At 41.6% G+C, this 22,594-nt stretch overlaps 1 protein-coding gene across 3 annotated transcripts; it reads right to left on the minus strand.

Annotated features, from left to right (window-relative positions):
* Window positions 1-289: 289 nt before the first annotated feature.
* On the minus strand, window positions 290-21,065 carry LOC124028304 (dystrophin-like). Of its 3 annotated transcripts, XM_046340409.1 has the most exons (10): window positions 20,848-21,059; window positions 18,889-18,927; window positions 16,001-16,066; window positions 14,057-14,122; window positions 3,749-3,907; window positions 2,791-3,034; window positions 2,087-2,201; window positions 1,800-1,889; window positions 1,170-1,195; window positions 290-901 (listed from the first exon to the last, which is right to left on the minus strand). In XM_046340409.1, exons 1-9 carry the CDS (start codon window positions 20,895-20,897, stop codon window positions 1,173-1,175), a joined length of 852 nt encoding a protein of 283 aa, XP_046196365.1. In that variant the 5' UTR covers window positions 20,898-21,059; the 3' UTR covers window positions 290-901; window positions 1,170-1,172. The 3 variants fall into 3 exon arrangements, with proteins under 3 accessions (XP_046196365.1, XP_046196362.1, XP_046196363.1); XM_046340406.1 differs by lacking the exon at window positions 1,170-1,195 and having other exon boundaries at window positions 20,848-21,061; XM_046340407.1 differs by lacking the exons at window positions 1,170-1,195; window positions 18,889-18,927 and having other exon boundaries at window positions 20,848-21,065.
* Window positions 21,066-22,594: the final 1,529 nt, after the last annotated feature.

The raw sequence follows: 22,594 nt of genomic DNA on the forward strand, positions 1-22,594 counted from the left end.
TAAAGGCCCAATCCTTCATTTGAAAAACAACAATAACGGCTGTTAATATCCCAGATTGGACCTTTCAGTCTGTGCTCTATGGCTCCTCGTGGTAGATTCAACACACAGGAGTGGACCAGAGCTGCGCTGAACGAGGCAAAGGGCATAGTATCATATTATGATCATCAAACAGACACTACTAAAGAAAAAGATGACCTATGACCTATGGATGGATGGATGGTTTGATAAACAACAAGAGGCGCATCAGCCCAAAGCAAAAGCTATAATGCAATGTGGGAAAATAGCTTACCACACACACACACACACACACACACACGTCACACACATCCTTGCGTACCAAGACACACACAAACGTGCATACATACACACAGTCAGTCTCTCTACGCTGAAAGGGTACAGGACAACTGCATTGCCTTTACAGTATATCATCTTTTGTTGTTATAATAAACATAGTTTTGTAATATAAAGCACCCTTATGTTTACAATCTTTATTTTTGATACAAATGTTGTGAAATGCTCCATAGGAAGAAATGGAACGACGTTCACAAGATTCACACGTTTTCTTTCTCTTATGTTTTTATACAATTGCATAGAAGTTTAAAAACCTGCCTTTTGTTAATAAAACCATTTTCGATACTTTTAAGAAACTACTGAAATCTACAAGTTTTGTAATGCTGATCCTTCACAAAAATATATGTATATTTCTCTTTGTAAACGTGTCCAATCCAGTTGTTTTGACTAGAAAAGCATGCGGGGGAGGGGGTTGGTTGGGGAGTGGGTAAGGGGCGGGCCCTCGTCTTCCGCTACTCGCCACTCTGTTCGTCCGTCATCACGTTGACCAATGACTCCATGGCTCGACCCAGGTCGTCTGCCATGTGGAACAGACTGCCTACACTCAGTCCTGGAGACGAGGGACAGAAGGGACCGTCAGACAGACAGACACACACTCTCACCCAAATATTAAACACTCATGAATGCATATCTTCAAATACTAAAGTAAACAATCCCACCCCACCCCCTCGAACAAACACAAAATACACCAAGAAATATGAGAGATAGAGGAATAGAAAGGAATAGGGAAGAGGAATGAAATAGAGAGAGGAGAGAAGAGGAGGGAGAACTGGCCAGGAGAGGAGGGTATAGTAGACGGGGCTGGTGACCCCACTGACCTCTCAATGGTTTCCCCTTCGACCTCCTGGGTCACAGAAACAGAACAGGGAAGAAGGAAAGAAAAGAGAAAGGAGGGAACAATCAGAGGACTGAGAGGAAAAGAGTCCATGTAGTAGAAGAAGAGAATGAATAACAGTAGAATGAATAACAGTGGAATGAATAACAGTGGAATGAATAACAGAATGAATAACAGTGGAATGAATAACAGTGGAATGAATAACAGTAGAATGAATAACAGTAGAATGAAGAATGAATAGAATGAATAACAGAATAACAGGAATGAATAACAGTGGAATGAATAACAGAATGAATAACAGTGGAATGAATAACAGTGGAATGAATAACAGTGGAATGAATAACAGTAGAATGAATAACAGTAGAATGAATAACAGTAGAATGAATAACAGTAGAATGAATAACAGTAGAATGAATAACAGTAGAATGAATAACAGTGCTCGAGATATGCCACTGAGGCTCATCCTACTGGTTAGATCATTAGGAGAATGACCCTCCTGGACTGTAGGTCTAACATGAGGTGATTTGTGCATCTATGGAAATTGCTTGAGTGAGTAGGATGTCCGTGTGTGTGCGTGTTTATGTGCGTGTCTGTGTGTGCGTGTGCGTCCTACCTTGGCTGTGGGGGAAGGAGTTGTTTAGCTGCTCCATCACCTCCTCTAGCCCCAATGCATCTTGGGACGGACTCGACAGCTCATCGTCACCTACAGCAAAGAAAATGATTCCAACCAGTCATCTTCAGGTTAGTACAATGACTTCATAGGAAACATATATTTTTTTAAACCAGTACAGCATCAACCGGACCATAGTGTCCCAACATATGACATAACACTGTAACAACCAGTCTGGTCCACTGGGCTCATAGCTGGTGATGTTGTGCTGAGTGGAGTTCCAGTCTCACCCATGGTCTCTGTAGTCTGGCTGCCTGCTACACGCATCAGAGGCAGACTGGTGTCAGAGCGCTGGGACGAGGTGGAGGGAGAGGACAGGGCTGTACCGTTCACCTTGGAGTCAGTCTGGAGACAGACACAGGCATTATCCCACACACTCATCAGTCTAGAGACAGACACAGGCATTATCCCACACACTCATCAGTCTAGAGACAGACACAGGCATTATCCCACACACTCATCAGTCTGGAGACAGACACAGGCATTATCCCACACACTCATCAGTCTGGAGACAGACACAGGCATTATCCCACACACTCATCAGTCTGGAGACAGACACAGGCATTATCCCACACATTCAAGCATTATCCCACACACTTATCCCACACACTCATCAGTCTGGAGACAGACACAAGCATTATCCCACACACTCATCAGTCTGGAGACAGACACATGCATTATCCCACACACTCAAGCATTATCCCACACACTTATCCCACACACTCATCAGTCTGGAGACACAGGCATTATCCCACGCACTCATCAGTCTGGAGACAGACACAGGCATTATCCCACACACTCATCAGTCTGGAGACAGACACAGGCATTATCCCACACACTCATCAGTCTGGAGACAGACACAGGTATAGTATAGTGTGTGTGTATAGTGTGTATAGTGTGTGTGTGTGTGTGTGTACAGTGTGTGTTTCAGGACCTGTTCCAGTAGCTGTCTGAGCCGGTGTAGCTGTGACTCCAGTTGTTTGTTATGGTCCTCCAGGATCTGCATGCGAGCCTCCAGCCGTCCTTTGTGCTGCCTCAGCAGTTTGGCCTCAGCGATCAGCTCGGCGTCCCGTGGGCTCTGGGGCGAAGCGGGCAGCATCTCCGGGGGTGAGGGGAGTGGGGACAGACCCTTGTGGTCGTGGGCCTTCTTCAACTTGTCATACTCCGCCTGTAGCTTCCTGAGAGGGAGCGGACAGAGGTTAAGAGCATTGGGCCAGTAACCGAAAGGTCACTGGTTCGAATCCCCGAGCCGACTAGGTGAAAAATCTGTTGATTTTCCCTTGAGCAAGGCACTTGACTGACATGTATACAATGGGACTCAGCTCTAGCCTGAAATCCAGAACCTGTTTCCTAACATTCCACTCCGTGATATGCCAAGGAGTTGAATATTAACTCAAACAGACTGGTACCCAGGCTAACTCAGCTCAGTCTCGTTAATTAATCCCCCAATCAAATGATTTTCTATCTGTTTTACAACAACATCAGTCACACAGTGTAACCTGGCCTAGATCCAAAAACCTCACTATCAACTCAGTTTCCACTAGTTACCACAGCCACAAAGTCAAAATTGTCTATAAAATCGTCAAATTTCATGACAACAATAATTACCTTTTAGGTTTTAATTTAAGGTTAGGCATAAGGTTAGCAGTGTGGTTAGGGTTGAGGTTAGGTTTAAAATGATACATATTTTTTTTAATAGGTGGGGTTTATGACTTTGTGGCTGTGGTAACTAGTGACGACCTATCAACCCACAAGACAACCGTAAACCGACTGCCTGACACAACTGTAGAATCTTCTGGATCCAACATGGACGTTCGATGGAGAAGCTTGTCCATATCAGTTTGTCTGTGCTGGGATCAGTTGGTATGAATGTGTCACACTGTTCCCCTCACCTGTTGTCTGACTCCAGGTCGTTGAGCACCCTCTCCAGCTCCCCCTTCTCTTCACTCTCCATGGAGATGAGGATCTGGGCGGGGCTGCGTGGCTGGCTGAGGGGAGAGCCCTGGTTCAGACTCTGACAGTAGTGCTGAATCAACAGGTGTTCATCATCACTACAGTGATAGGAGGGAGGGAGAAGGAGAGAGAGGGGGGGGACATACACACAGAGAGAGGTTGCTATTAGCTGCCAGTCACACCTAACAGCCTCACAACGGCCAGCCAGTCAACTAACAACATTCATTTTCAGTTCCACAAAGACAGAACGAGAGAGACAGAGTGGAGACAACCAGCTATAAATTAACACATTTACCACAGATTGTTGTTCGGTATTCAATTATATTTGATTCAATTCAATGTTCAATGATCCACTCTGACAAATACATATATTTTAAGATGTAGACCTGTTGGCTTGGGGGGTTAAAGTTGTGATATCATTAACCTGTTGGCTTGGGGGGTTAAAGTTGTGATATCATTAACCTGTTGGCTTGGGGGGTTAAAGTTGTGATATCATTAACCTGTTGGCTTGGGGGTTAAAGTTGTGATATCATTAACCTGTTGGCTTGGGGGTTAAAGTTGTGATATCATTAACCTGTTGGCTGGGGGTTAAAGTTGTGATATCATTAACCTGTTGGCTTGGGGGTTAAAGTTGTGATATCATTCTGGCTGTTGGCTTGGGGGTTAAAGTTGTGATATCATTAACCTGTTGGCTTGGGGGTTAAAGTTGTGATATCATTAACCTGTTGGCTTGGGGGTTAAAGTTGTGATATCATTAACCTGTTGGCTTGGGGGTTAAAGTTGTGATATCATTAACATGTTGGCTTGGGGGTTAAAGTTGTGATATCATTAACCTGTTGGTTGGGGGTGGTTAAAGTTGTGATATCATTCTGGCTGTTGGCTTGGGGGTAGGGTTAAAGTTGTGATATCATTAACCTGTTGGCTTGGGGGTTGGGTTAAAGTTGTGATAGCATTAACCTGTTGGCTTGGGGGTTAAAGTTGTGATATCATTAACATGTTGGCTTGGGGGTTAAAGTTGTGATATCATTAACCTGTTGGCTTGGGGGTTGGGTTAAAGTTGTGATATCATTAACCTGTTGGCTTGGGGGTTAAAGTTGTGATATCATTAACCTATTGGCTTGGGGGTTAAAGTTGTGATATCATTAACCTGTTGGCTGGGGGTTAAAGTTGTGATATCATTAACATGTTGGCTTGGGGGTAGGGTTAAAGTTGTGATATCATTAACCTGTTGGCTGGGGGTTAAAGTTGTGATATCATTAACCTGTTGGCTTGGGGGTTGGGTTAAAGTTGTGATATCATTAACCTGTTGGCTTGGGGGGTTAAAGTTGTGATATCATTAACATGTTGGCTTGGGGGGTTAAAGTTGTGATATCATTAACCTGTTGGCTGGGGGGTTAAAGTTGTGATATCATTCTGGCTGTTGGCTTGGGGGGTTAAAGTTGTGATAGCATTAACCTGTTGGCTTGGGGGGTTAAAGTTGTGATATCATTAACCTGTTGGCTTGGGGGGTTAAAGTTGTGATATCATTCTGGCTGTACTGTTGATGGGTGAAAATGGAGACAGTAATGGAATAGTTTCAATTCAACATATGCAGCATGTGCTGGGCTCTCTCTCTGTATCTATCTCTCTCTGTATCTCTCTCTCTGTATCTATCTCTCTCTGTATCCGTCTCTCTGTATCTATCTCTCTCTGTATCTATCTCTCTCTGTATCTATCTCTCTGTATCTATCTCTCTCTGTATCTATCTCTCTCTGTATCTATCTCTCTGTATCTATCTCTCTCTGTATCTATCTCTCTGTATCTATCTCTCTCTGTATCTATCTCTCTCTGTATCCGTCTCTCTGTATCTATCTCTCTGTCTCTCTCTGTATCTATCTCTCTCTGTATCTCTCTCTCTGTATCCGTCTCTCTGTATCTATCTCTCTGTCTCTCTCTGTATCTATCTCTCTCTGTATCTCTGTCTCTCTCTGTGTGTCTCTCTCTCTCTGTATCTCTGTCTCTCTCTGTCTCTCTGTATCTCTGTGTGTCTCTCTCTGTGTGTCTCTCTCTGTGTGTCTCTCTCTCTCTGTCTCTCTCTCTCTCTCTCTCTCTCTCTCTCTCTCTCTCTCTCTCTCTCTCTCTCTCTCTCTCTCTCTCTCTCTCTCTCTCTCTCTCTCTCTCTCTCTCTCTGTGTGTCTGTCTGTGAAACGTTGTAATAATAGCAGGTATCCCACTTATCAGTCGCTCAAACATTGAGCCTTGTTCTGCGCTCTGAGAAAGGACTTATCAAATATATGTTACGAGAGCTGTCATGTGCATAGACAGGGATAGACACTGATTATCAGTGCATAGACACTGATAAAAGCCTGACAGGACAACATTGTATTTGGATTGTTCCCTATAGATGGTCAATAGATGGTCAATAGATGGTCTGTAGATGGTCTGTAGATGGTCTGTAGATGGTCTGTAGATGGTCTATAGATGGTCTGTAGATGGTCAATAGATGGTCTATAGATGGTCAATAGATGGTCTATAGATGGTCTATAGATGGTCAGTAGATGGTCAATAGATGGTCAATAGATGGTCAATAAATGGTCAATAGATGGTCAGTAGATGGTCAATAGATGGTCAATAAATGGTCTATAGATGGTCTATAGATGGTCAATAGATGGTCAATAGATGGTCAATAGATGGTCTATAGATGGTCTGTAGATGGTCAATAGATGGTCTGTAGATGGTCTATAGATGGTCTGTAGATGGTCTATAGATGGTCTGTAGATGGTCTATAGATGGTCTGTAGATGGTCTATAGATGGTCTATAGATGGTCTATAGATGGTCTATAACTATAGATGGTCTATAGATGGTCTATAGATGGTCTATAGATGGTCTATAACTATAGATGGTCTATAGATGGTCTCTAGAGGGTCAGTAGATGGTCAATAGATGGTCTGTAGATGGTCTATAGATGGTCTGTAGATGGTCTATAGATGGTCTGTAGATGGTCTATAGATGGTCTATAGATGGTCTATAACTATAGATGGTCTATAGATAGTCAATAGATGGTCTATAGATGGTCTATAGATGGTCTATAACTATAGATGGTCTATAGATGGTCTGTAGAGGGTCAGTAGATGGTCTATAGATGGTCTATAACGATAGATGGTCTATAGATGGTCTATAGATGGTCTATAGATGGTCTGTAGATGGTCTATAGATGGTCAATAGATGGTCTGTAGAGGGTCAATAGATGGTCTATAGATGGTCTATAGATGGTCTATAACTATAGATGGTCTGTAGATGGTCTATAGATGGTCTATAGATGGTCTATAACTATAGATGGTCTATAGATGGTCTATAGATGGTCAGTAGATGGTCAATAGATGGTCAGTAGATGGTCAATAGATGGTCTGTAGAGGGTCTATAGATGGTCTGTAGATGGTCAATAGATGGTCAGTAGATGGTCAATAGATGGTCTGTAGATGGTCAGTAGATGGTCAATAGATGGTCTGTAGATGGTCTATAGATGGTCTGTAGATGGTCTATAGATGGTCTGTAGATGGTCAATAGATGGTCAGTAGATGGTCAATAGATGGTCTGTAGATGGTCTATAGATGGTCTGTAGATGGTCAATAGATGGTCAGTAGATGGTCAATAGATGGTCTGTAGAGGGTCTATAGATGGTCTGTAGATGGTCAATAGATGGTCTGTAGATGGTCTATAGATGGTCAATAGATGGTCTATAACTATAGATGGTCAATAGATGGTCTGTAGATGGTCTATAGATGGTCTGTAGATGGTCTATAGATGGTCTATAGTTGGTCTATAACTATAGATGGTCTGTAGATGGTCTATAGATGGTCTGTAGCTATAGATGGTCAATAGATGGTCTATAGATGGTCTATAACTATAGATGGTCTATAGATGGTCAGTAGATGGTCTATAGATGGTCTATAACTATAGATGGTCTATATATGGCCAATAGATGGTCTATAGATGGTCTATAGATGGTCTATAACTATAGATGGTCTATAGATAGTCTATAACTATAGATGGTCTATAGATGGTCTATAACTATAGATGTTCTATAGATGGTCTATAACTATAGATGGTCTGTAGCTATAGATGGTCTATAGATGGTCTATAACTATAGATGGTCTATAGAGGGTCTATAGCTGGTCTATAACTATAGATGGTCTATAGATGGTCTGTAGATGGTCAATAGATGGTCTGTAGATGGTCTATAGATGGTCTGTAGATGGTCTGTAGATGGTCAATAGATGGTCTGTAGATGGTCTATAGATGGTCTATAGATGGTCTATAGATGGTCTATAGATGGTCTATAGATGGTCAGTAGATGGTCAATAGATGGTCTATAGATGGTCTATAGATGGTCTGTAGATGGTCAATAGATGGTCAGTAGATGGTCAATAGATGGTCTGTAGATGGTCAGATAGATGGTCAATAGATGGTCTGTAGATGGTCTATAGATGGTCAATAGATGGTCTGTAGATGGTCAATAGATGGTCTGTAGATGGTCTATAGATGGTCTATAGATGGTCTATAGATGGTCTATAGTTGGTCTATAACTATAGATGGTCTGTAGATGGTCTATAGATGGTCTGTAGCTATAGATGGTCAATAGATGGTCTATAGATAGATGGTCTATAGATGGTCTATAGATGGTATAGATGGTCTATAGATGGTCTATAACTATAGATGGGTAGTCTATAACTATAGATGGTCTATAGATGGTCTATAACTATAGATGGATGGTCTATAACTATAGATGGTCTATAGAGTCTATAGATGGTATAGATAGATGGTCTATAGATGGTCTATAACTATAGATGGTCTATAGATGGTCTGTAGATGGTCAATAGATGGTCTGTAGATGGTCTATAGATGGTCTGTAGATGGTCTGTAGATGGTCTATAGATGGTCTGTAGATGGTCTATAGATGGTCTATAGATGGTCTATAGATGGTCTATAACTATAGATGGTCTATAGATGGTCTATAGATGGTCTATAGATGGTCTATAACTATAGATGGTCTATAGATGGTCTGTAGAGGGTCAGTAGATGGTCAATAGATGGTCTGTAGATGGTCTATAGATGGTCTGTAGATGGTGTATAGATGGTCTATAGTAGATGGTCTATAGATGGTCTATAGATGGTCTATAGATGGTCTATAACTATAGATGGTCTATAGATGTCAATAGATGGTCTATAGATGGTCTATAGATGGTCTATAACTATAGATGGTCTATAGATGGTCTATAACTATAGATGGTCTATAGATGGTCTATAACTATAGATGGTCTATAGATGGTCTATAACTATAGATGGTCTATAGATGGTCTATAGATGGTCTATAACTATAGATGGTCTATGGTCTAGTGGTCTATAACTATAGATGGTCTATAGATGGTCTGTAGATGGTCAATAGATGGTCAGTAGATGGTCAATAGATGGTCTATAGATGGTCTATAGATGGTCTGTAGATGGTATAGATGGTCTGTAGATGGTCTATAGATGGTCAATAGATGGTCTATAACTATAGATGGTCAATAGATGGTCAATAGATGGTCAATAGATGGTCAGTAGATGGTCAATAGATGGTCTGTAGATGGTCTATAGATGGTCTGTAGATGGTCTATAGATGGTCTATAGTTGGTCTATAACTATAGATGGTCTGTAGATGGTCTATAGATGGTCTGTAGCTATAGATGGTCAATAGATGGTCTATAGATGGTCTATAACTATAGATGGTCTATAGATGGTCAGTAGATGGTCTATAGATGGTCTATAACTATAGATGGTCTATAGATGGTCAATAGATGGTCTATAGATGGTCTATAGATGGTCTATAACTATAGATGGTCTATAGATAGTCTATAACTATAGATGGTCTATAGATGGTCTATAACTATAGATGTTCTATAGATGGTCTATAACTATAGATGGTCTGTAGCTATAGATGGTCTATAGATGGTCTATAACTATAGATGGTCTATAGAGGGTCTATAGCTGGTCTATAACTATAGATGGTCTATAGATGGTCTGTAGATGGTCAATAGATGGTCTGTAGATGGTCTATAGATGGTCTATAGATGGTCTGTAGATGGTCTATAGATGGTCTGTAGATGGTCTATAGATGGTCTATAGATGGTCTATAGATGGTCTATAACTATAGATGGTCTATAGATGGTCTATAGATGGTCTATAGATGGTCTATAACTATAGATGGTCTATAGATGGTCTGTAGAGGGTCAGTAGATGGTCAATAGATGGTCTGTAGATGGTCTATAGATGGTCTGTAGATGGTCTGTAGATGGTCTATAGATGGTCTGTAGATGGTCTATAGATGGTCTATAGATGGTCTATAGATGGTCTATAACTATAGATGGTCTATAGATAGTCAATAGATGGTCTATAGATGGTCTATAGATGGTCTATAACTATAGATGGTCTATAGATAGTCTATAACTATAGATGGTCTATAGATGGTCTATAACTATAGATGTTCTATAGATGGTCTATAACTATAGATGGTCTGTAGCTATAGATGGTCTATAGATGGTCTATAACTATAGATGGTCTATAGATAGCTGGTCTATAACTATAGATGGTCTGTCTAGATGGTCTGTAGATGGTCTGTAGATGGTCTATAGATGGTCTGTAGATGGTCTATAGATGGTCTGTAGATGGTCTATAGATGGTCTATAGATGGTCTATAACTATAGATGGTCTATAGATGGTCTATAGATGGTCTATAGATGGTCTATAACTATAGATGGTCTATAGATGGTCTGTAGAGGGTCAGTAGATGGTCAATAGATGGTCTGTAGAGTCTATAGATGGTCTGTAGATAGATGGTCTATAGATGGTCTGTAGATGGTCTATAGATGGTCTATAGATGGTCTATAGATGGTCTATAACTATAGATGGTCTATAGATGGTCTATAGATGGTCTATAGATGGTCTATAACTATAGATGGTCTATAGATGGTCTGTAGAGGGTATAGATGGTCAATAGATGGTCTGTAGATGGTCTATAGATGGTCTGTAGATGGTCTATAGATGGTCTATAGATGGTCTATGGTCTATAGATGGTCTATAGATGGTCTATAGATGGTCTATAACTATAGATGGTCAATAGATGGTCTATAGATGGTCTATAGATGGTCTATAGATGGTCTATCTATAGATGGTCTATAGATGGTCTATAACTATAGATGGTCTATAGATGGTCTATAACTATAGATGTTCTATAGATGGTCTATAACTATAGATGGTCTAGCTATAGATGGTCTATAGATGGTCTATAACTATAGATGGTCTATAGTCTATAGCTGGTCTATAACTATAGATGGTCTATAGATGGTCTGTAGATGGTCTATAATGGTCTATAGATGGTCTATAGATGGTCTGTAGATGGTCTATAGATGGTCTGTAGATAGATGGTCTATAGATGGTCTATAGATGGTCTATAACTATAGATGGTCTATAGATGGTCTATAGATGGTCTATAGATGGTCTATAACTATAGATGGTCTATAGATGGTCTGTAGAGGGTCAGTAGATGGTCAATAGATGGTCTGTAGATGGTCTATAGATGGTCTGTAGATGGTCTGTAGATGGTCTATAGATGGTCTGTAGATGGTCTATAGATGGTCTATAGATGGTCTATAGATGGTCTATAACTATAGATGGTCTATAGATAGTCAATAGATGGTCTATAGATGGTCTATAGATGGTCTATAACTATAGATGGTCAGTAGATGGTCAATAGATGGTCTATAGATGGTCTATAGATGGTCAATAGATGGTCTATAGATGGTCTATAGATGGTCTGTAGATGGTCTATAGATGGTCAATAGATGGTCTGTAGAGGGTCAATAGATGGTCTATAGATGGTCTATAGATGGTCTATAGATGGTCTGTAGATGGTCTATAGATGGTCTATAGATGGTCTATAACTATAGATGGTCTATAGATGGTCTATAGATGGTCTATAGATGGTCAGTAGATGGTCAATAGATGGTCAGTAGATGGTCAATAGATGGTCTGTAGAGGGTCTATAGATGGTCTGTAGATGGTCAATAGATGGTCAGTAGATGGTCAATAGATGGTCTGTAGATGGTCAGTAGATGGTCAATAGATGGTCTATAGATGGTCTGTAGATGGTCTATAGATGGTCTGTAGATGGTCAATAGATGGTCAGTAGATGGTCAATAGATGGTCTGTAGATGGTCTATAGATGGTCTGTAGATGGTCAATAGATGGTCAGTAGATGGTCAATAGATGGTCTGTAGAGGGTCTATAGATGGTCTGTAGATGGTCAATAGATGGTCTGTAGATGGTCTATAGATGGTCAATAGATGGTCTATAACTATAGATGGTCAATAGATGGTCAATAGATGGTCAATAGATGGTCAGTAGATGGTCAATAGATGGTCTGTAGATGGTCTATAGATGGTCTGTAGATGGTCTATAGATGGTCTATAGTTGGTCTATAACTATAGATGGTCTGTAGATGGTCTATAGATGGTCTGTAGCTATAGATGGTCAATAGATGGTCTATAGATGGTCTATAACTATAGATGGTCTATAGATGGTCTATAGATGGTCTATAACTATAGATGGTCTATATATGGCCAATAGATGGTCTGTAGAGGGTCTATAGATGGTCTGTAGATGGTCAATAGATGGTCTGTAGATGGTCTATAGATGGTCAATAGATGGTCTATAACTATAGATGGTCAATAGATGGTCAATAGATGGTCAATAGATGGTCAGTAGATGGTCAATAGATGGTCTGTAGATGGTCTATAGATGGTCTGTAGATGGTCTATAGATGGTCTATAGTTGGTCTATAACTATAGATGGTCTGTAGATGGTCTATAGATGGTCTGTAGCTATAGATGGTCAATAGATGGTCTATAGATGGTCTATAACTATAGATGGTCTATAGATGGTCAGTAGATGGTCTATAGATGGTCTATAACTATAGATGGTCTATATATGGCCAATAGATGGTCTATAGATGGTCTATAGATGGTCTATAACTATAGATGGTCTATAGATAGTCTATAACTATAGATGGTCTATAGATGGTCTATAACTATAGATGTTCTATAGATGGTCTATAACTATAGATGGTCTGTAGCTATAGATGGTCTATAGATGGTCTATAACTATAGATGGTCTATAGAGGGTCTATAGCTGGTCTATAACTATAGATGGTCTATAGATGGTCAATAGATGGTCTATAACTATAGATGGTCTATAGATGGTTTATAACTATAGATGGTCTATAGATTGTCTATAACTATAGATGGTCTGTAGCTATAGATGGTCAATAGATGGTCTATAGATGGTTTATAACTATAGATGGTCTATAGATTGTCTATAACTATAGATGGTCTGTAGCTATAGCTGGTCTATAACTATAGATGGTCTATAGATGGTCAATAGATGGTCTATAACTATAGATGGTCTATAGATGGTTTATAACTATAGATGGTCTATAGATTGTCTATAACTATAGATGGTCTGTAGCTATAGATGGTCAATAGATGGTCTATAGATGGTCTATAGATGGTCTATAACTATAGATGGTTTATAGATGGTCTATAGATGGTCTATAACTATAGATGGTTTATAGATGGTCTATAATTATAGATGGTCTATAGAAGGTCTATAGATGGTCTATAGAAGGTCTATAGATGGTTTATAGATGGTTTATAGATGGTCTATAATTATAGATGGTCTATAGAAGGTCTATAGATGGTCTATAGATGGTCTGTAGCTATAGATGGCCAATAGTTATAGATGGTCTATAACTATAGATGGTCTGTAGATGGTCTATAGATGGTCTATAATTATAGATGGTCTATAGAAGGTCTATAGATGGTCTATAGATGGTCTATAACTATAGATGGTTTATAGATGGTCTATAATTATAGATGGTCTATAGAAGGTCTATAGATGCTCAAACTGCAACTTTGTTGATATTCAACAGCGTGTCCGATGAACAGTTTGTGTGATAGTTATTTGAGCATTTCAAATCTTCATCGTGCTCGGTTTAGTGGATAGTTAAATGAACCTTTAAAAAGCATCCGTAGGAGACTCCAAGTGTTACTCATGACTGCTCTAGACAGAACCCACCTCACAGAGACAACACAGCTTCATACCTAACCCACTGAGCCAATTCACAAAGCAAGCCAATCAACGACAGGATTGAAAGAGGAAGGGGTGGGCTCACATGCTCTCATTGGGTGAGATACTGTCATTCAGATAAGATCCATTACGGTTCTCCATTTCAGCTAACCTGTGGGGGGAGACACATTCATTTCAGTAGTCACATTCCACTCATTTCACTACCATTAGTACAGAATGAGCAGCACTGTCCAGGGCAATTCAGTGGTAGACTCTGGGCTGAATACCATCTCTATTGTTCCAGGGCAATTCAGTGGTAGACTCTGGGCTGAATACCATCTCTATTGTTCCAGGACAATTCAGTGGTAGACCCTGGACTCTGGGCTGAATACCATCTCTATTGTTCCAGGACAATTCAGTGGTAGACTCTGGGCTGAATACCATCTCTATTGTTCCAGGACAATTCAGTGGTAGACTCTGGGCTGAATACCATCTCTATTGTCCCAGGACAATTCAGTGGTAGACTCTGGGCTGAATACCATCTCTATTGTTCCAGGACAATTCAGTGGTAGACCCTGGACTCTGGGCTGAATACCATCTCTATTGTTCCAGGACAATTCAGTGGTAGACTCTGGGCTGAATACCATCTCTATTGTTCCAGGACAATTCAGTGGTAGACTCTGGGCTGAATACCATCTCTATTGTCCCAGGACAATTCAGTGGTAGACTCTGGGCTGAATACCATCTCTATTGTTCCAGGACAATTCAGTGGTAGACCCTGGACTCTGGGCTGAATACCATCTCTATTGTTCCAGGACAATTCAGTGGTAGACTCTGGGCTGAATACCATCTCTATTGTTCCAGGACAATTCAGTGGTAGACTCTGGGCTGAATACCATCTCTATTGTTCCAGGACAATTCAGTGATAGACTCTGGGCTGAATACCATCTCTATTGTTCCAGGACAATTCAGTGGTAGACCCTGAACTCTGGGCTGAATACCATCTCTATTGTTCCAGGACAATTCAGTGGTAGACCCTGGGCTGAATACCATCTCTATTGTTCCAGGACAATTCAGTGGTAGACCCTGGACTGAATACCATCTCTATTGTTCCAGGACAATTCAGTGGTAGACCCTGGGCTGAATAGCATCTCTATTGTTCCAGGACAATTCAGTGGTAGACCCTGGGCTGAATACCATCTCTATTGTTCCAGGACAATTCAGTGGTAGACCCTGGGCTGAATACCATCTCTATTGTTCCAGGACAATTCAGTGGTAGACCCTGGACTCTGGGCTGAATACCATCTCTATTGTTCCAGGACAATTCAGTGGTAGACCCTGGGCTGAATACCATCTCTATTGTTCCAGGACAATTCAGTGGTAGACCCTGGACTGAATACCATCTCTATTGTTCCAGGACAATTCAGTGGTAGACTCTGGGCTGAATACCATCTCTATTGTTCCAGGACAATTCAGTGGTAGACTCTGGGCTGAATACCATCTCTATTGTTCCAGGACAATTCAGTGGTAGACCATGGACTGAATACCATCTCTATTGTTCCAGGACAATTCAGTGGTAGACTCTGGGCTGAATACCATCTCTATTGTTCCAGGACAATTCAGTGGTAGACTCTGGGATGAATACCATCTCTATTGTTCCAGGACAATTCAGTGGTAGACTCTGGGATGAATACCATCTCTATTGTTCCAGGACAATTCAGTGGTAGACTCTGGGCTGAATACCATCTCTATTGTTCCAGGACAATTCAGTGGTAGACCCTGGACTCTGGGATGAATATCATGGTACAAGCCTCAGGTAAACGGTTACAGAGTAAAGATTCACCAGTTTAGTAAACAGGGGGAGAAAAACCTCTACTGAAGGTGGAATCAGCATTACACGATAATGCCTGTTAGTATCTGGTTGTCACGAGGTCTAAAGTTCAACATTCAGTGAGTGAGTCTATACTCCTGGACACAGTAACTCTACAGTCAATCAGTAGCTGAGAGATTAGAGTCTAACTACGTAAATACACGTGTGTCTTTATCTTACCGGCTGGCGTAATGCTCGATGCGTGAATGGGTGTCGTCATGGGAAAGCTGGGGGGAGGACGCAGGCCTACAGAGAGGAGAGAGAGAGGAGAGGAGTGGAAGAGAACGAAAGAAAAAGACACAGAGGGAATAAAACCTAAAGATGTCAGCTGTTATGATCCAGACAACACACGCTTCAACAGGTCCACGAGACAGTGTCATGTCAATATGAACCACAGAGCTCTATATAGCCCCCAGCACCCACAGCACAGTGTCATATCAATATGAACCACAGAGCTCTATATAGCCCCTAGCACCCACAGCACAGTGTCATGTCAATATGAACCACAGAGCTCTATATAGCCCCTAGCACCCACAGCACAGTGTCATGATGATTTATAACATGACATAGACTACATTAACAGGATGAGTTATAACCTGATATAGACTACAGTAACAGGATGAGTTATAACATGATATAGACTACATTAACAGGATGAGTTATAACATGATATAGACTACAGTACAGTAACAGGATGAGTTATAACATGATATAGACTACATTAACAGGATGAGTTATAACATGATATAGACTACAGTACAGTGACAGGATGAGTTATAACATTACATAGACTACAGTACAGAGACAGGATGAGTTATAACATGATATAGACTACAGTAACAGGATGAGTTATAACCTGATATAGACTACAGTAACAGGATGATTTATAACATGATATAGACTACAGTAACAGGATGAGTTATAACCTGATATAGACTACAGTAACAGGATGAGTTATAACCTGATATAGACTACAGTAACAGGATGAGTTATAACCTGATATAGACTACAGTACAGTAACAGGATGAGTTATAACATGATATAGACTACAGTAACAGGATGAGTTATAACCTGATATAGACTACATTAACAGGATGAGTTATAACATGATATAGACTACAGTACAGAGACAGGATGAGTTATAACATGATATAGACTACAGTAACAGGATGAGTTATAACCTGATATAGACTACAGTACAGTGGCAGGATGAGTTATAACCTGATATAGACTACAGTAACAGGATGAGTTATAACATGATATAGACTACAGTATAGTGACAGGATGAGTTATAACCTGATATAGACTACAGTACAGTAACAGGATGAGTTATAACATGACATAGACTACAGTACAGTAACAGGATGAGTTATAACCTGATATAGACTACAGTAACAGGATGAGTTATAACCTGATATAGACTACAGTAACAGGATGAGTTATAACATGATATAGACTACAGTATAGTGACAGGATGAGTTATAACCTGATATAGACTACAGTACAGTAACAGGATGAGTTATAACCTGATATAGACTACAGTAACAGGATGAGTTATAACATGATATAGACTACAGTAACAGGATGAGTTATAACCTGATATAGACTACAGTAACAGGATGAGTTATAACATGATATAGACTACAGTAACAGGATGAGTTATAACCTGATATAGACTACAGTGACAGGATGAGTTATAACCTGATATAGACTACAGTAACAGGATGAGTTATAACATGATATAGACTACAGTACAGTAACAGGATGAGTTATAACATGATATAGACTACAGTAACAGGATGAGTTATAACCTGATATAGACTACAGTACAGTAACAGGATGAGTTATAACATGACATAGACTACAGTACAGTAACAGGATGAGTTATAACATGATATAGACTACAGTAACAGGATGAGTTATAACCTGATATAGACTACAGTACAGTAACAGGATGAGTTATAACCTGATATAGACTACAGTAACATGAGTTATAACCTGATATAGACTACAGTACAGTAACAGGATGAGTTATAACATGATATAGACTACAGTAACAGGATGAGTTATAACCTGATATAGACTACAGTACAGTAACAGGATTAGTTATAACCTGATATAGACTACAGTACAGTAACAGGATGAGTTATAACCTGATATAGACTACAGTACAGTAACAGGATTAGTTATAACCTGATATAGACTACAGTACAGTAACAGGATGAGTTATAACCTGATATAGACTACAGTAACAGGATGAGTTATAACCTGATATAGACTACAGTAACAGGATGAGTTATAACCTGATATAGACTACAGTAACAGGATGAGTTATAACCTGATATAGACTACAGTACAGTGACAGGATGAGTTATAACCTGATATAGACTACAGTAACAGGATGAGTTATAACATGATATAGACTACAGTGACAGGATGAGTTATAACCTGATATAGACTACAGTAACAGGATGAGTTATAACCTGATATAGACTACAGTAACAGGATGAGTTATAACCTGATATAGACTACAGTACAGTAACAGGATGAGTTATAACATGATATAGACTACAGTAACAGGATGAGTTATAACCTGATATAGACTACAGTAACAGGATGAGTTATAACCTGATATAGACTACAGTACAGTAACAGGATGAGTTATAACATGATATAGACTACAGTACAGTGACAGGATGAGTTATAACCTGATATAGACTACAGTACAGTAACAGGATGAGTTATAACATGACATAGACTACAGTAACAGGATGAGTTATAACATGACATAGACTACAGTAACAGGATGAGTTATAACATGACATAGACTACAGTACAGTGGCAGGATGAGTTATAACATGACATACTACAGTACTTTGTATGACAGATAACATGTGGATGAGTGTTGTGTTGGTTTAATGGCTGCAGCAGACACAGTAACAGGATGAGTACAGTACTACAGTACACAGGGTACATGAACACTGACAGCCACATAAAATAACTGTCCGTCCGTCCGTCCGTCCGTACGTACGTACGTATGTATGTGTGACACTGAACAGGGTACTCACGCATGATCTACCGGCCAGAAGTTGATCAGAGTTACGGGACTGGAACACAGGAGAGGTGAGATGAGGACAGAGGACATGAGACGCAGGGCCTCACCTCAAAACACATTAGAACAAACACACACATCCCCATACTCAACTCTCACACACACACAAACATACTCAACTCTCACACACACACAAACATACTCAACTCTCACACACACACAAACATACTCAACTCTCACACACACACAAACATACTCAACTCTCACACACACACAAACATACTCAACTCTCACACACACACAAACATACTCAACTCTCACACACACACAAACATACTCAACTCTCACACACACACAAACATACTCAACTCTCACACACACACAAACATACTCAACTCTCACACACACACAAACATACTCAACTCTCACACACAAACAAACTCAACTCTCACAAACACACACACACACAAACATACTCAACTCTCACACACACACACACACAAACATACTCAACTCACACACACACACACACACACACACACACACACACACACACACACACACACACACACACACACACACACACACAAACACACACGAGAGTTCACTGACATCAAATAAATCTGAATTTACCAGAGCAAGACAACTAAAGAAATCACTCAGTGAACAATTCAGGCCAAGGACTAGTAGACATAATCACAGAGACAGAGATACACACACACGCACGCACGCACGCACGCACGCACACACACACACACACACACACACACACACACACACACACACACACACACACACACACACACACACACACACACACACACACACACACACACACACACACACACACACACACACACACACACACACACACACACACAGAGAGAGACACACAGCATCCTGACAAGGTGACAGTGGATTGCATTAGTTTGCATGGCTGCTAGCCTGGCAGGTTGAGAATCTCTCTACATTAGTTTGCGTGGCTGCTAGCCTGGCAGGCTGAGAGTCTCTCTACATTAGTTTGCGTGGCTGCTAGCCTGGCAGGCTGAGAGTCTCTCTACATTATTTTGCATGGCTGCTAGCCTGGCAGGCTGAGAATCTCTCTACATTTTCTGTCTCAACTGATTCTTCAACCCGCCAGTGTGAGCTAAGCTGTCATTTGCGTGTGTGTGCACGCGTGTGTCTATGTGTATGTGTCTGTGTGTGTGTGTCAGTGATTGTGTGTGTGGTCTAGCAGTCAGGGAAAGGGACTAGATCGCCTAGGCCAGATGTTAGACCTAAACCAGCCCCTGTCCCTTAGGCCAGATGTTAGACCTAAACCATCCCCTGTCCTGTCCCTTAGGCCAGATGTTAGACCTAAACCAGCCCTGTCCTGTCCCTTAGGCCAGATGTTAGACCTAAACCAGCCCCTGTCCTGTCCCTTAGGCCAGATGTTAGACCTAAACCAGCCCCTGTCATGTCCCTTAGGCCAGATGTTAGACCTAAACCAGCCCTGTCCTGTCCCTTAGGCCAGATGTTAGACCTAAACCTGCCCTGTCCTGTCCCTTAGGCCAGATGTTAGACCTAAACCAGCCCTGTTCCTTAGGCCAGATGTTAGACCTAAACCAGCCCCTGTCCCTTAGACCAGATGTTAGACCTAAACCTGCCCTGTCCTGTCCCTTAGGCCAGATGTTAGACCTAAACCAGCCCCTGTCCCTTAGGCCAGATGTTAGACCTAAACCAGCCCTGTCCTGTCCCTTAGGCCAGATGTTAGACCTAAACCAGCCCTGTCATGTCCCTTAGGCCAGATGTTAGACCTAAACCAGCCCCTGTCTCTGAGGCCAGATGATAGACCTAAACCAGCCCCTGTCCTGTCCTGTCCCTTAGGTGTGTGTCCGTGTCCCTGTGACCAGATGTTAGTAGCCCCTGTCTCTGAGGCCAGATGTCCCTGTGTGTGTGTGTGTGTGTGTGTGTGTGTGTGTGTGTCAGGACTCACGTCTCCAGGTTGTCCCCCTCCAGGATGGTCTGCACAGGGAGGTAGCCCATACGGGGGTGCTTAGCGAAGTATCGTTTGGTCCTGAATTTGTTTTTCAGTACCTTGGCAAAGTCCCTCACATCCTCCCCTGACGTGGTCTGAAACACACAGACACAGAACAAAGACCCCTTGTTCACAGCCCTAGTCTACAGATCCACAACACACACACAGTGACACACCCAAACACACAGACACACATAGACACAGACACCCACACAATGACACACCCAAACACACAGACACACATAGACACACACATAGACACAGACACCCACACAATGACACACCCAAACACACAGACACACATAGACACACACATAGACACAGACACCCACACAATGACACACCCAAACACACAGACACACATAGACACACACACACAAAATCACACACACACATAGACACAGACACCCACACAATGACACACAAACACACAGACACCTAAACACACACACACACACACATAGACACACACCCACACAATGACACACACAGACACTAAACATACACACACACTCTGCCACACCCACACAATGACACACACACACACACACGCACACACACACACACACACACACACACACACACACACACACACACACACACACACACACACACACACACACACACACACACACACACACACACACACACACACACACACACACACACACACACACACACACACACAGCCTACTTTCAGCAGTGGGCACTGGCTAATGGAACCATACGTGTTGATTCAGGTTTATGTGAGTGTTGTGAAGTGGGTTTAACTGTCTGACAACCACATTCAACTGGGAGGAAAGAGACACACTGACTTCATCTTTACAGGTTCATGGAGCAAATACAGGGATTTATTTACCCTGTCAGAAATACACCACACACACACACACGCATGTACCACACACACACACACGCATGTACCCACACACACACACACACGCATGTACCCACACACACACACACACACACGCATGTACCCACACACACACACACACACGCATGTACCCACACACACACACACACACATGTACCCACACACACACACATGTACCCCCCCACACACACACACATGTACCCCCCCCCACACACACACACACACACACATGTACCCCCCCCCACACACACACATACACACACACACACCCTCCTCCACACACACACGTACCCCCCCCCCCACACCCACACACACACACACAAGTACACACACAAGTACACACACATACACACACATGTACCCACACCCCCACTGTGTATACATACCGTGTACAGTACTCCACCATGGGGTATTGCATCTTGTGTCCCTTAGCCACACGACCAGAGAAGAAGCAGCTTTGGCAGATGTCATAGTTAAAATGCTTTAAGCTTCGGTACCTGATGAAGAGAGGCAGACAGGGACAGAGGTTACACAGAGAGAGGCAGACAGGGACACACGGAGAGAGGCAGACAGGGACAGAGGTTACACAGAGACAGAGGTTACACACAGACAGGGAGAGGCAGACAGAGACAGAGTTTACACGGAGAGAGGCAGAGAGACAGAGACAGAGGTTACACAAAGAGAGGACAGAGACAGAGACAGAGTTTACACAGAGAGAGGCAGACAGAGACAGAGACAGACACAGAGAGAGGCAGACAGGGACAGAGGTTACACAGAGAGAGGTTACACAGAGAGAGGCAGACAGGGACAGAGGTTACACAGAGAGAGGCA

This window comes from Oncorhynchus gorbuscha, unplaced genomic scaffold (genome assembly GCF_021184085.1).
Source record: "Oncorhynchus gorbuscha isolate QuinsamMale2020 ecotype Even-year unplaced genomic scaffold, OgorEven_v1.0 Un_scaffold_4002, whole genome shotgun sequence".
Lineage (NCBI taxonomy): Eukaryota > Metazoa > Chordata > Actinopteri > Salmoniformes > Salmonidae > Oncorhynchus > Oncorhynchus gorbuscha.

Bases quoted from the DNA above. Each gene is read 5' to 3' on its own strand.
- LOC124028304 (XM_046340406.1), bottom strand. From the start codon at position 20,897: ATGGGCTACCTCCCTGTGCAGACCATCCTGGAGGGGGACAACCTGGAG. The intron at 3,035-3,748 runs GTGAGGGGAACA...GCTCCCTCTCAG, and splicing joins GACCTGGAGTCAGACAACAG to GAAGCTACAGGCGGAGTATG. The intron at 2,202-2,790 runs GTCCTGAAACAC...GTCTGTCTCCAG, and splicing joins TCAGACAGCTACTGGAACAG to ACTGACTCCAAGGTGAACGG.